Source organism: Anabrus simplex, chromosome X (genome assembly GCF_040414725.1).
Source record: "Anabrus simplex isolate iqAnaSimp1 chromosome X, ASM4041472v1, whole genome shotgun sequence".
NCBI lineage: Eukaryota > Metazoa > Arthropoda > Insecta > Orthoptera > Tettigoniidae > Anabrus > Anabrus simplex.
In genome coordinates this window covers 39364135-39379981 of record NC_090279.1, presented here as the reverse complement: position 1 = coordinate 39379981, position 15847 = coordinate 39364135, and the positions used below count along the sequence as shown (strand labels likewise).

The following is a 15847-nucleotide window of genomic DNA, read 5'->3' as shown; positions in this document are numbered from 1 at the left end:
ATAAGCGAACACTCAGAGTAAACAAGGATATCACCTGCAACTTGTATCAACAAATTACCGTATTATCCAGAAATCAATAACTAATATAAGGAATAAGATAAAAAAGGTGTTTCATTTGGAAGCAACTAGTAAAATATCCTGTAACAGTAAGAAAACAATGTACCTTATAATTACTTTGTGTTCAAAACTATTTACAAATTCAAAAGTATTAGTAGGATTGATACCAGCTCCCAAATGATATAGAGTAGAGGTCTTTGGAATAATCGTAACTGCTGCACAATTCACAATGCAAGATTGTGGAACAACTTGAAGGAAAAGTGAAAATAGCTAAGTAAACAGTCAATCTCATAAAAAAGTATATTTTCTGTAGGACTATCAATCATGTGCACTGAAATGAAGGATCAAACATTGATATCTGTTGAGCCATTTTCTAACCATTTCCATTACCTGACAATAGCTTATCAAGTTATGTACATTACCTCAAGAGAGTTTTCCTGCGTTGACTCTGGCTCTGTTAACTCTGATTTAACTTCTTCCTTCAGAGCTATCACTTCTGATACATGTTCAATATTTTCCTGTGGAAAATAAGATATATTAGGTATGCTCATAGCACACATCTACAAATATAGTCACCAACAAATGTGCATGTTAATTCATTAATTTCCAGTATTACAGTTCTACCAGCAGAGGATTGTTATAATATAACCAAAGGATGCTTTTTTTGCTATTTGTTTTACATCGCACCGACACAGATAGGTCTTATGGCGACGATGGGATAGGAAAGGTATAGGAATGGGAAGGAAGTGGCTGTGGCCTTATTTAAGGTACAGCCCCAGCATTTGCCTGGTGTGAAAATGGGAAACCACGGAAAACCATCTTCAGGGCTGCCGACAGGGGGGCTCGAACCCACTATCTCCCGATTACTGGATACTGCTTACATGTGATAAATATCATTCTTGATCCGTATTGATGATCTCTAGTCAACAAGTATTGATGGTCACATGACCATATTTCACTATTATCTTATGCTACATTTTTATTAAATACGACCATCTTTGTCATTTTCGTTGTAACCGCTGGTCGGCCAACATAATTTTTAGCAATCCTATCACTCGTTTATGACAGACTGTTGCTTTGTTCTTTCTTTTTAATTATAATAGAAACCTTCTAATGTCATATCACCATTACTTTCACCAATTGCAATTATTACTGACTCATTGTAATAACTTTATAACAAACTTAACTTTAATTCTTTTACTATATGTTAATTGTAATTTTAGTCTCTCCAAGGTTTTTTAATTTTATTTCATGTATATATAAATCAGATGCCTGTTTCTATTTTAAAGTTAAGATAATGGCTGATGATGCCTGAATTCAAGGCAAAACACGTACCATTTTACTTAATATGCCAAAGTAAACCAACTAAAGTATGACATTTTGTATTGATTAGGTGGTAAATTCAATAAATTAACTTATTGATGATATTCCATTCAAGTATCATCAATACGGATCAAGAATGATATTTATCACATGTAATATTAATGCCAACCAGGCAATGATAAAACCTAATAAGTATTTGAACCTAAGAGTTAAAATAGGCTAGATCTCTATGGATATTAAGTTTCTTAAAGATTGCTTGAAATTAGAGTTGGTTCCTAAGTTTCTCAAATCTTTGCAACGAAAAGGTCATCCCCATTCAAAATCTAATGTCACTCAAAAGAAAGTAAACAGCATATGGTTAAAAAATGAAATCAAGCTATTATACAGGAAGAAATCTCTATTGAATTTACAATTATATAAGACACATTTGACCATCTCTCAAAAACTATCTCCACTTGAATGGAATTCATTTTTAAGGCACACTGAACTGAAACTATCTTACATATTAGACAGGAAACAGAAAACCCTAAACCATAAATTATCTTGTTTACAAGAAAACAAACGCAAAACTTCTGACCATAACACAACTAACAAAGTGCCCCCTTCCCATTTGACTAACATTTCCACTACTGTCAATCTTTCTAATACTGCCTTCTCCAAACAAGAGATGAATCTATTGGATAAGGGTATTAAATATAATTTGTCTAATCACAAAAAAGCAGACGACATAATTACTACCATCGCTGAAACCGAAACTAATATTGATAAACAAATTCCGATTGAGAAGCAAAATGACGTACGTTATGAAGTATAAAAGAGACACCCAACATTGTTTAATGAGATAACATCTAACAACAACTACAACATCTCAAAACAAATCCTAAATCTGATATCTAAAATCCATAATAGTAATGTAGTAATAACCAAAGCAGATAAAGGCAACACCATAATAATAATAATGAATAAAGAAGATTACATAGATAAAACAGAAACCTTTCTATCAGACAGAACCTATATTATAATTAATAAAGATCCAACATACAAAATACAGCGCAACTTAAAGAACCTTCTCAAAAATTCTACTTTTATTTTAAATGATCAAGATTATCAGAAATTAACCATAATGAACCCAAAGTTACCTACAGTAAGATCATTACCCAAAATTCATAAAAAGCAAGTCCCCATTCAACCTATAATTAATAGTATGAATAGTCCTACCTATAAAACTTCTCAATTCCTACACAAATTCCTGAAAAATCATTTCAAATTCAACAACTCCAACCCCATAAAAAACTCGATCGAACTTTGCAATTCCCTAAATAAATTCAATCTACAACAAAACCACGTTTTATGCTCTTTCGATATCACCAACATGTATACAAATATCCCTATCAATAATACTATTAATATAATAAGGAACAATTTATCGAAACATAGCAAACTGAGTAAAATCGAAATTGATGAGTGGTTAAAATTACTTAGTTTCGTTCTAAACAATAATTACTTCACCTTCAATAAGAAAATTTACAAACAAGAAGGTTTGGCGAAGGGAGACCGGTTATCTGGAATATTAGCTGATATATACTTGGATAACCTCGAACACAGCAAGATTATCAATAACATCAACGGACTCTGTCTTTGGCATCGTTATGTCGATGATACCATAGCAATCATAAATAAACAAATCAATAACAGTGACAACATATTATCCTTCCTCAACAATTTGGACAATAACATTAAGTTCACTAAAGAAGATGAAATCAATAATTCTTTAAATTTCTTAGACATCAAAATCACACGATTATCAAACAAGTTCGACTTCCAAATATACAGAAAACCCACCTTTTCTCCAACAACCATAACAAATGATTCTTTACATCCCAACTCACATAAAAAAGCCACTTATCACAGTCTAATATATAGGGCATTAAAAATCCCTATGTCCCCCAGTAATTTAAAGAAAGAATCACAATTCATTAAAGGAATAGCTAAATTCAACGGATTTCATACAGATATAATTGATAAAATAATCAATAAAACCAAATTAAAATTAGCTACAAATTTAACCCCACTGAAACCCGTTAAACCAAAATACGCTATATTCACATTCAATAACTATGGTATTTATCCGATATCCAATTCACTAATGAAGCACGATGTAAAAATAGCCTATACAACAAAAAACACTAATTGTAATCTATTCTTTAATCATAACTCTATTAACATCATAGACAATAGTTACTCTGGATCAGGAATATAGAGACTAAAATGCTCCACATGAAATTTTTCCTATGTTGGCCGAACTGGCTGCAGCTTCTCCACTAGATACGACAAACATTATAATGCACAAAGACATAACAAATTTTCAGCAATGGCCAACCACATGAGGGACACAGGACACAAATTTACCACTATAGAACAAGACCTTCATATCCATAAAAGAGTCAACAAAATTAAACTTATGACTGAGTATGAAAATTTATTCATTTTCCTAGACCAACATTTCAACAAAGATAAGAACTTAAATGATTTCATTGATAAAAAAAGCCCCTTGTACGAACAGACTTTATGTCTATTACAAGATTCAATTCCCCTCACCAATATATTAGTAAAAGTTTTCAACCTCAAATCAATAAGCCCCCTTACCTCCTCTACAACTAACACAATCCCCCCCTTCCCCTCACCGCCATTACCTCTAATTCAAATGCAACCAATAGACCCTTAGCCACACCCACTGTATTTTCGCTCCCTCCAACGGCATCTCACCGTTACAACACGCGCAGAAGCACACTTCGCCCTCTCTCTTCCGCCAATAGCAACTCCCCTCCAAGCACTACAAACAAGCCCATAGCCACACCTTCGCAAACAGTTCCACCTCCAACTCAAACACACTGTTACAACACTCGCAATAAGAAGCAGACAGTCGACAATAACGCTCAGTTAATAACGTAATAACGTAACAAACTACCCTCTCTTAGTCTAATGGTAAGTGTACACAATCTTCACTTTAACATTCAATTAAGATTTTTCACTCAATTAACACCACGTTTTTTGTTCCTTTTACAGATTCAACTGTAACACTTCTGTTTCGACTTAAATGTCAATCATCCACACATTCTTAAGAACATTGCAGTATTTGCAACAAATTGAGATGGTCCATAAAGGCCCTAATTAAACTTCGTTATTCAACTTCGTATTTTTATTAAACTGAACCATATCACCATATGCCATTGACTTTCGATTTATCTCTAATCAACAAGTATTGACGGTCACATGAGCATATTTCGCTATTATCTTATGCTATATTTTATTAAATACGACCATCTTTGTCATTTTCGTTGTAACCGCTGGTCGGCCAACATAATTTTTAGCAATCCTATCACTTGTTTATGACAGACTGTTGCTTTGTTCTTTCTTTTTAATTATAATAGAAACCTTCTAATGTCATATCACCATTACTTTCACCAATTGTAATTATTACGGACTCATTGTAATATCTTTATAACAAACTTAACTTTAATTCCTTTACTATATGTTAATTGTAATTTTAGTCTCTCCAAGGTTTTTTAATTTTATTTCATGTATATATAAATCAGATGCCTGTTTCTATTTTAAAGTTAAGATAATAGCTGATGATGCCTGAATTCCAAGGCGAAACATGTACCATTTTAGTTAATATGCCAAAGTAAACCAACTAAAGTATGACATTTTGTATTGATTAGGTGGTAAATTCAATAAATTAACTTATTGATATTATTCCATACTGGATACTGGCCGCACTTAAGCGACTGCAGCTATCGAGCTCGGTACCAAAGGATGTACTGAGAATTGTGTTACAATTATTGCTCACTCCTTATGTCAGGGAAAGGATGAGACTGAGAACGAAATATAAAATACGAAACATTTTCTAGCCATATCAGAAGATATACTACCAGGGATGGAATTGAGGCCATCTCACACAAAATTTGGAAGGAAGAAGCTATAGCCATAAACACAAAATTGTATGACTGTTTTCATATGTACAATCATATCAGTCAAATATTAAAAGTTGTTTGAACAAATTAAAAATGTTACAACTCTTCTAAATAATTTTTTGTTCTCAGCATAGAGTTTCTTAAAGACAGATTAAAATAACTTGAAATAACGGAATCACATTCTCTACTCTGGTTTTGCCGAGATCACAGGCACTACATAAAGCACTAAGAAACTTCTGTTTCAAACAGCATATTTCAATGCTTCCAATTGTAAAATAAAAAATAAAAAATATGAAAGAAGCAGGCTTATCACAGCCTTATACCAGCAAATGATGTGACAAAGCCTGAAGTCAAAGCAACTAGAAATGAAATATTTCACTACTACAAGCATGTAATGTAGTGCTCTGTGAAGGTATGTGGGGATGAGGACACTGTCAGTGGAGGGTGAGCAGTGTTGATGTGTGCATCTACTGTTCAGAAGAACTTTTATGATCTACTACAAAATATTTAAATTTCTCACTTGGATTCATAAAACCTTTTCGGCACTAAATGGGAGGAGGGACTGTGATCAAAAGCTTATGTTCTAATATAAGTTAACTTACTAATAAAAGGGGATTTAAGTATCAAGTTCTAGAATATACTGACTTAACCCATTCAATATAGAAGAGAACAGTAGCTGGAACTATGGAATGGATGAAATGGATACACAAAAAGGAGAGGGAAGTAATGACAAAGAGGAAAGAAATTTTTTTGTTTAATGTGGCATGAGTCCTTAAAGTGTCAGAGCCCACTATAAAGGGGCATATTAAGCACATTTTTCTCAGAAATCATGCATTCTAGACCCCTTAGATAAGGTACTGTATGTAACATAGAATCTGACCTGCATTTAATTAGGAATAAAATAAGCTAATCACTATTCTGTCTTCTAAATGAGTTCAACGTCTGAGCAAAATACTTATTTTGAGAAAACATGCATTCAGATTTTGAGCTATTTTTATCCCTCGTATGCCATAGGCAAATCTGCTCTTTCCTTAACACACATATATTCCAGCACATTGAGAATGCGAGGTTAACCCAGAATAATCACACCTGTGTTGGCAGTTTATATAGCAGACTGGTGTATCCAGTCTCAAAAACACTAACGAAATATTTGTGATTTAACTTCTTCTACACTAATTACGATAGGAGTAATTATTTTTAACATGTGGTGCTAATGCTGGTGCAGTAATGTTCGAAGATATTAGTTAAAAAACACAATGGGCCAACCTTTCTCTATTATAATCAAGGGGGAAGAACAGAAGAGGTGCAACCCTTAAACCAAAGTAATTTGGACACTGACAGTAAAAAGTGCAGACTAATCCAGTGCCAACCTTAAGATCCTAAATATTGGCAGCTTTGTGTAAAGCTTTGTGGTGTATTCCCAGACAAAGAAACAAAACAGAGTCATATCACGCATTGATGCTCATGCAGCAAATGGTGGAAGCACACAGAAATTTATTCCGCTGCCAAACTTATTCAGCTATTAAGGGTTAATTTCTGACCTCTATAAAGTTATCTAGAATGAGCTTACAAGTGATGCAGTTGTTGTTCCTTCAAGCCAGGCTGGTTCCTCTTTGATCTTTACTTCAAGGCCCATTTTGCACTACAACTGAAGTAGTCAGAAGGTACTGGGATTGTTGATTACTTCCAATGAGCTTTACACTGAAACATAAGCCAGAAAAATATATTACCTTATTGCTGTCATTGCTACTTATGTGGTTTTCAACAGACTAAGCAACAAGCTTGTAATTTTATATGACCGTGAATATTATGATCACACTGAAAAACTTGAAATTTTACATGATTGTTGATATTGTGATCATACCTATAGGACCTCAAGGTTTTCTATGACTGATACTTTGGTCAAAGCTAAGGACCTCCAGTTTTACATGACTTCTGAAACAATGATCACTTCCATAGGAATATAAGTTAACATATCTGTCGATATGAAGATTAAAGCCAAAGGACCCTTAGTATTACATGACACATATCGCATTAATAGCTATATAACATACAGTTTTATATGGAACTGAAACCTCAACAAAATGACCTTTCTTGTTAAAAATTCAACGCACATCGCTTGTGATCAAAATGCACAAAACTTCTTGAAAATTCAGTCACTATTCTGTTTGCATATCACTCTGATCACCCGGGCCCATACCTTGGAATCTTCCTACCAATTTATATCCTTTGCAATCAGCTTCAAAACTAACTGAACGTGTTCACAGTTATTCAGGTTTGTTCTATGGGAAATTTTCCTTCCCAGGATCAAATTCTCTCAAACCCTTCTCCTCTCAACAAGCTGATACACTATCTCTGTATTTGAGACTTGTTCTATCAATATGATCTTCAATAACCTCTGATAACATGGTCTTTCAAAGGCTTCAACTCTTTTCTTTCTTGGCACAAGTTATTAACTATATTTCACTTTCATATGGAGTTGTACTCCTTACTCTGTGTAAACATAATTTTTAAATTTTTCAATCTGTTGAACCTAAAAAATGTGATGGAGAAGAGATGGGAATTTAGGTAGGTTTCAGTGATGATATTTATCGATATTGAGGAAGCATATGTCAGTGTACCAAGGCAAAGTGCTCTCAGATGCATTGGTAAAAAGGAAGGCAGGGAGAGGAGCAGAACCAGTTATAAAACCCATGAACGAAAAGTGAGTAAGTAGTATGAATACTATGATAGGACAAACAAACTGGTTCAAAGTAGAAACAGGACTTCAAAAAGGATGTGTTTCATCCCCTCCAATCTTCATTACAATCATGGATGAAATCCACAAAAGTATTCAACACAAAATGGGAAAAAAGGAGGCAAAGGCGTCACTCCTCGCAGATGACACAATAATATGTGGAGAAGATGAAAAGGAAGCACAGGAACAAGATACTGTATGGAATCAGGAGATAGAGGAACATAAAAATGAAAATAAGTATGGAAAAGTGTACGACAGTAGTGGTGACGAGAGGTAAAGGAGAAGGAAGTGAAAATATTGAAGAGTAAATGGAAGACCAAAAGCTTCAAATATTCATGGTGAATAATTGCAGAAGATGGGAAAATAAATTAAGTAATAGGAAAGAGTATTGAATAAGACAATGGGTTTTATCATTGTGTGAGATGTATAGTCTGTAACTGGGTCATCCCAAAGGAATGCAAGAAAATTTTGCACCCAATCTATTACACCCCAATTTTGACAAATGCATCAGGAACATGGATAACAACAGAACATGATGAAAGCAGAATGCAAGAGGCCAAGATGAAATTCCTCAGTGAAATAATAGGGAGGGCATGAAGGGATAAAGTCAGAAACATAGAAATTAGGAAGAGAATGGGATTCCCTGAGCTGAAAGGCAAGACAGAGACTAGTAATCTGAAATGGTATGGACACATGATGAGAATGGAAGAAGAGGGAGTTCCAAAGTAATTCAGAGATTCAATAGAAGTTTGTCAGGACTTGGAAACTGTAACAGAAGATAGAGACGGCAACACACATAGGTAAACAAGAAGCTTCTCATTCACAAATGAAGATATTTTCAGAGAAATCCAACTGCTTCAGCAAGGAAAAGCAGCAGGAACTGAACAAATTACTGGAGAGGTATTAAAGACAATGGGGTGGTACATAGTGCCTTATTTAAAATTTCTCATTGACTATGTTATAAATAATAGTGTAATACCAAAAGTATGGAAGGAATCTATAATAATACCAATTTATAAAGCAAAGGGTGATAAAAGGAAACCAGAGAACTACAGACCAATCTGCCTGACCAGTATAGTTTGTAAAATACTGGAGAGTTTAATAGCAAAGTACATCAGAGGGATATGTGATGATAAAAATTGGTTCATGAGGAGCCAGCACGGATTTAGAAAGAAATTTTCTTGTGAGGCACAACTGGTGGGATTTTAGCATGACATGTCAGATTAGTTGGATTCAGGAGGCCAGTTAGATTGCATAGGCATATATCTTTCCAAAGACTTTGATAGAGTGGAACATGGAATATTATTAAAGGAATTGGAGGGATGTAAGGGTTATACATTGGAAAAAACATTTCTGAATTCAAGGGTTCAGAAAGTCAAAGTAGGAAATAATATATCACAGAAAGGGAAAGTTTGGAAGGGAATTGCACAGGGTAGTATAATCAGTCTGTTACTTTTCTTAATATACGCAAATGATTTAGGGAATAATATAACATCAAAAATAAAATTGTATGCAGATGACATAATTGATTATAGGGAAATAAATAACATTGAGGATTATCCAGAATTACAAACGGACCTTGAGGGTATCCAACATTGCGTTGAAGAAAATAATATGAAGGTTAATGGAGGCAAATCAACTCTTACAACATTTACAAACATGAGCTTTAAAACTGAATTTGAATATCCTTTGGATGAGGTAGTTATCCCAAAAGATGGCAAGTGCAAATACTTAGGTGTGAGATTTGAAAGTAATTTGCACTGGAAGGAAAGCATACAGATTGTTACATGTCATAATGATGCTACTTAAAAGATGCAACAAAGAATTAAAAGGAAAAAGTCATATAAGTATGGTTTGTCCATTATTGGAATATGCAAACAGTGTTTGGGATCCTCACCAAGAATACCTAATAAAAGAAATAGATAGTGTGCAGAGGAAAGCAGCAAGACTTGTAACAGGGGATTTCGGGAGAAAAAGTGGTGTATCAGAAATGTTACAGGAACTTGGGAGGAAAACATTAAGTAAGAGAAGGGAGAAAACTAGACTTAGAGAATTATATAGAGCCCGTACAAGAGAAGAAGCATGGGGTGAAACCCGTGAGAGGCTTTGGTTGGAAAATAATTATAATGGCAGAACTGACCACAAGTATAAAATTAGAAGGAATTTTAGCAGAAGCAATTGGGGTAAATTTTCATTCAATGGGAAGGGCGTGAAGGAGTGGAACAGTGTACCACGGGTAGTGTTTGATCCTTTTCCAAAATCTGTACAGATATTCAAGAAGAGAATAAACAGCAACAGAGAAAATAAATGAAATGTTAGAGGGAATTTGACCAGTGCAGGTTATTTTAAATAAAAAATGTGTGTGAATAAATTAATTCCACCCCCGGGTCTGTGGAGTTTGGACAGCCGAAGTAGCGGATTGCCTGTAGGGGTGAAGTACAGTAGGGAATTCAAGGGCCCTGGGGCCGCTACGGTAGCTGTGAAGACCCTTCAGGAACACTGAAAAGTGGTGGCAAAAGGGGCTCTGGTTAAGACGCAGCAGTTCGTTATGCTACAAAGGTTCCAAAATAGGTAAAAAAAGAAATAAGTAAATAAATGCAATGAAAATTTTCATGTTATACAAGTTGTATAGTATCATTTGAAGTAATTCCACATACTGTATATGAGTTGACTTTGTTTGTAAGTACAAGAGATATTATAAGTAGAATTTTGTAAACAAAATAAATTTATTAAGGATGAACTGTGTGTTTAATAGAGAAAATTGTTACCATAAATTGTATAATATTGTATTCTAGGAAAATGTTCATCTTCTCCTGTTAATTTAAAATTTAGTGCTTGACAATTTTAGTGTACCATTTGCCACCGAGGTAGACACCTCATTTGCAAATAAAGATATTTTGATTTGATTTGAAGTAAGTATTTATAGAGAAAGTCATAGGAGAAAGACATTGGGGAATGCCCAGAATGGGGTGAATGGATACGGTGAGGAGAGTACAGAGAAGAGTGAAGTAAAAGTAGAAAAAATATTCGAGGAAGGAAGGGACTGGTGGAGGAAGGGAAAAGTAAGGAGGTTCTTGATTCACTTTTCAACCCAGAAGACTGGAAATGGAAAACAAAGAAAATTCTGTTGAAATGAAGACAAAAATTTATACAATACAGCTATCAGCACTTTTCATTGAACAATGTCACCAACTTTTACTTTAAGTGTCCTTTCGTTATTTTTCTGTGCATGAAATGTCTATTGACACAACCGAGTGGTGTTTATCGGAGCGCACCTTGTAGGGAGTTCTGTGTCAAACAATTGGTTTAAATGTTTAGCAGTTTTCATTGTTCCCCAGGTGGCATGAAACTTGTCTAGGTTGAATATCTCAAGTAGTGCCTCAGAGAATTCATTTCACACAATAGCAGTGTTCATTAGTCACTTTGTGATATTTTGATGATGATGATGCTTGTTTTTTAAGGGGCATAACATCGAAAGTCATCGGGCCCTGTGATATTTTACTGTAAATGTAAACATACTGCACTAACAAGGAATACTACAATTTCCCCTACAGGTAATACAAGCTTCGTTCCTGTGGTTAATTGAGTCGATTCTTACACATTGCCAGGGAACAGATTTCTATGTATACACATATCTCTTCAGGAAAATATGCTCAATTGTATTTTGTTTATTTCAATGTAGGGGTCAATACTGAAGTGTGCCGTGTTTACATGTTCTGGCCATCACAAGTTATTCTATTAATATATTATTGGTTTCACTTTTAAGTAACTACCTTCTACAGCTTCCACAGCCAGAATTTATTCCTGAAGATTGTTCTTCCATTTCTGCCAGCAGTTTAATGTTGCACTAACAACTCCAAGGGAAAGGGACAATATTAGATATGCAGCGGCAATAATTAAGTATAATTAATGATAAAATGGGGAAACCATGGAAACGCTTTTCAGGGCTGCCTATCCTAGGATTCGACCCCTTGTAAACTCACCGTCACTCGCGCCCAAAGATCTTTTCCACAAAAATAAATCAGAGGGGCAGCCTACATACTGTTATCTAAATCATCACGAATAAATACCGGATATAGCTGCCATGGGGTAATGAAGTGATACAAAAGAATCTCCATAACAACACTGATAATAACAAGATACAGATATCCTTAATCCAAACCTCTCAAGATTTCGAACCTACTACCATATGTCGCAGCCTACTGTGTAAAGAACAACTCATCATTCACAGCGTCACTATAAAATTGCACACAGATGTAAATAACACAGAAAAACAATAATTAAAATTACACACTATATGTTGCGATATCTTTCTGAAACTACCGTAGCTCTTCAGTAAGAAATCCTCATTCCACTAAATTTAGATATACGGTACCGTACAACATATTGCTACTACACAAAACTTGCCGGAACTTGCAACGCAAATGCTGAGCGTTTTCTGAAAAGCAATCTAGTTATATGCGTATTCATTTTTAATGCTTAATTAAAAATAAATTTTAAGAAAATTAATAACATTAAATATTAAAAATATGTACAAATCTGAAAGTGAGAAAGATAAGTATTACGGTACCTTCTAATATTCTCAATTGAGATCTATACATTTAGCAAAAGTAAATTATAGAAATTGAACATTACCGTCAATATATCAGAGGTTGTGGACACAGTGTAAAATGATAGAAATCACAATTCCTCAATGAAGAAAATCCGTAACTCACTTAACGGAATAAGCTGTAGAATTGGCTAATACGCTCCATACATACCATACCAGCCACTTCGAAACAAAACCTCACATTTACTAGTTGATGAAGATGTATGGGCTTTTTTGCCCATTAAGTTAGCTTAATTAACTCTATACACTGCGCGATATGCTCTATTATGACTCACGAAATAGCTAATCAGTAGGGGAGTAGTATCACACAATGAGATCACTAATACTGGTAGCACGTACTGTCCGCACACTTTATCTTGGTGCATTTACATTAGAGGTGGGGACGGAGCGAGTAATACCGATGAGTAATCCGGTTGTAGCGGTACAGCGCTCCACCGATCCCCTCCGCTTACAACTGCGAGTACTCGCGGAGGACCTGAGCGCAGTGTAGCGCACAAACACGTACGAAAGTACCTGTATTCAATCTGTGTGTTTCGAATGTACGTATATATTTCCTACGCTTGTTATGTTTTGTAGATAATGTAAAGTCTGTTAGATTATATTTGTAGTGTTAGTGTGATATTTAAACATATTCGTAGATAGTAGTTATATATTTAGAACATTTAAAGGAATTTAAAGAAATTTTTACAGAACGTTGTTCCACAAATGCCACGAAAACCGTTGGATGCCTGGCAGTTTTTTGACATCACTGATAATAGGAAACACGCAAAATGCAAATTTTGTGGCCGCACATACGCGACGGGTGGTGGCACATCAAATATAATATAATATAATATAATATAATATAATATAATATAATATAATATAATATAATATAATATAATATAATATAATATAATATAATATAATATAATATAATATAATATAATATAATATAATATAATATAATATAATATAATATAATATAATATAATATAATATAATATAATATAATAACTGTATTTATAGAAGCATTCTACTGATAGCTGTTTGGCATTGGGACGTGTAGTAGTATGTTGTCAGATATGTTTTGTAATCACATTTGCAAAGAAGGACATTCCAGTCAACGTCCATTTACGTAATTACTTTTGTCATCCTGTAGATGAAATTATGTCAGTGTTTTTCATTATATTCTGATAAGATCTTTATATTCAGGTTATTCTTCTCATTAACAGTGTACCGTATCACATGAACTTACGAAATAATTGTTAATACATTACTTTTCTGTTAACTTCCAATCCCCTTGTACCCTTTCGGTAGGTATGCGCCATACTTTGTCTCACTATTCGAATGAGTTAACTATACGAGTTACTGACATTTATTCCACATACTACCTCCTACTCCCTAGCAGTTACGTATATAACAATTATAGTGAATATATATGCAGTTATTTACAGTTGGTACGTTGTGAGAGAAGGGTATTAATAGGGGGATGCAATACCTTCGCAGTGCCATACCTATAACGTGTTTAAACGTCCCGCGTCAGGACATTCACTCGGTAGTTCACTCGGTACTACCGGGTGATGACGTCACAACAACTGCTCCGCTCCGCTCCGCTCCGCTCCGTCCCCAGCACTAATTTACATCCTAGTGCTGAATCGGTCGACCTCGGCGATCTTCGAGATTCATACTGGCAACCTTTGCAACACAAACTATGAATCGCTTAAGCATCATTGTGCGACATCTGGCGTAAACTTTACGTACTAGTACTGTTGTTGTTTACACATCAAAGTCAAAGTATAGAATTCATGCTAGGAACAAGATTCGCATCGAGAGATATGTTTTATAATGTTATATAATGTGTATGGGACATAGTTGTTGGCTTAAGATGATAACGGTTTAGAAATTTCATATCGATAGATCATATTCTCGATTCAATTCAGATTTCATTTTGATTCAGTTGGCAGCACCAGGCAGCACTATCGATACCAGGACAGCTCGCTCCTTACTCCTCACCCCGTACACAAATGCATCAAGATAAAGTGTGCGGACAGTACACTACCTCCTCTTCCTTTCTTTTTTTTTTTTTTTTTTTTTTTTTTGCTATGGGCTTTACGTCGCACCGACACATCAGTGGCGGTTCGCGCTTAAAGGGCTTTCGGGCGCCGCCCCGCCGCCTTTACCAGAACACGTAACATAATTTCACTCCGTAGCTGATTATATAAAGAGATGGACAATGTAGCAAAGTCTAACTTATGGTACTGTGTTATTCAGTTATTCAATGTTATCTTTATTGTTTTGGCTGTAAACGTTTCACTTTTTTTATTTTCAAAGACAAGGCAAAGGCTGTCTGACCGTGGCATCCGTTCAGCAAGCACGATGTTTTCTCTTTGGTCCAGCACAATGTTTTCTCTTTAGACATTAGGCGGTCGGGTGCTGGCAGGAGAGCCCTCAGTAAGCTCCTAGAGTTTAAGAAGAGTGAGGGGTGCGGGAGGAGCCTTGGAAGACGATTTGGGCTTGTCAGGGGGAAGGAAGAGTGCAGGCGAGGTGTATGCTTAGAGCATTTAATACTTGAAGGTTATATGGGCTGTCCGGCAGAGCCCATAGCAATGTCGCCAACCACTTTACAATGTACCTAGGCCTTTTCCCACACGTCTTACGTTAACTGTTGTTAGAGGTTAATTCCAAAACTGTTTACAAAACAATGGATTCCATTAGACTGACTATTTAAACAATTCAGTTCTAAAAATAAGCTAAAATAAATATTTCAAATCTAATCATAAGGTGACGGCACTATTTGTACGTTGGTCACATTTCTTTGAGATTTGAGGAAGCCGAAAGGAATTCTGGCGTGCATTGTTTATTTGTTCTCGTGAATGTCATTGTCGTTTGTGATCAGTGAAACAGGAGTAGCCGTGATTGCAGTAGCTGTTAGCCGGCTAATGTGTGTGTGTTTAAATGCCATTGTAGTGTAATGTTGCTGTGCAAGTGTCCAGTAGGTAAAACTACGGTACCATAATAGTTTAAATAACATTGTAAATTCTACCTTCAGTTTTAAGTGTCGTTTTAATATCTTCATTCGTGTGTTTAGGACTTACCTGCCCATTTGAAAACTAAATGTTACAGTCTTAATTTAGGAAGACAAGGAAGATGAATTCTGAAAATAGT

General features: G+C 35.0%; 1 protein-coding gene across 1 annotated transcript in view; it reads right to left on the bottom strand.

Annotated features, from left to right (window-relative positions):
- The window catches only part of LOC136886533 (zinc finger protein interacting with ribonucleoprotein K-like), a 62316-nt gene extending 49475 nt beyond the window's left edge, over positions 1–12841 (bottom strand). The window contains exons 1-3 of the mRNA XM_068230798.1: positions 12727–12841; positions 6925–7055; positions 480–575 (exon numbers count right to left, since the gene is read on the bottom strand). Of these exons, the coding sequence (XP_068086899.1) occupies positions 480–575; positions 6925–6990 (162 nt within the window). The 5' untranslated portion in view covers positions 6991–7055; positions 12727–12841. The remainder of the gene's footprint in view (positions 1–479; positions 576–6924; positions 7056–12726) is intronic.
- Positions 12842–15847: the final 3006 nt, after the last annotated feature.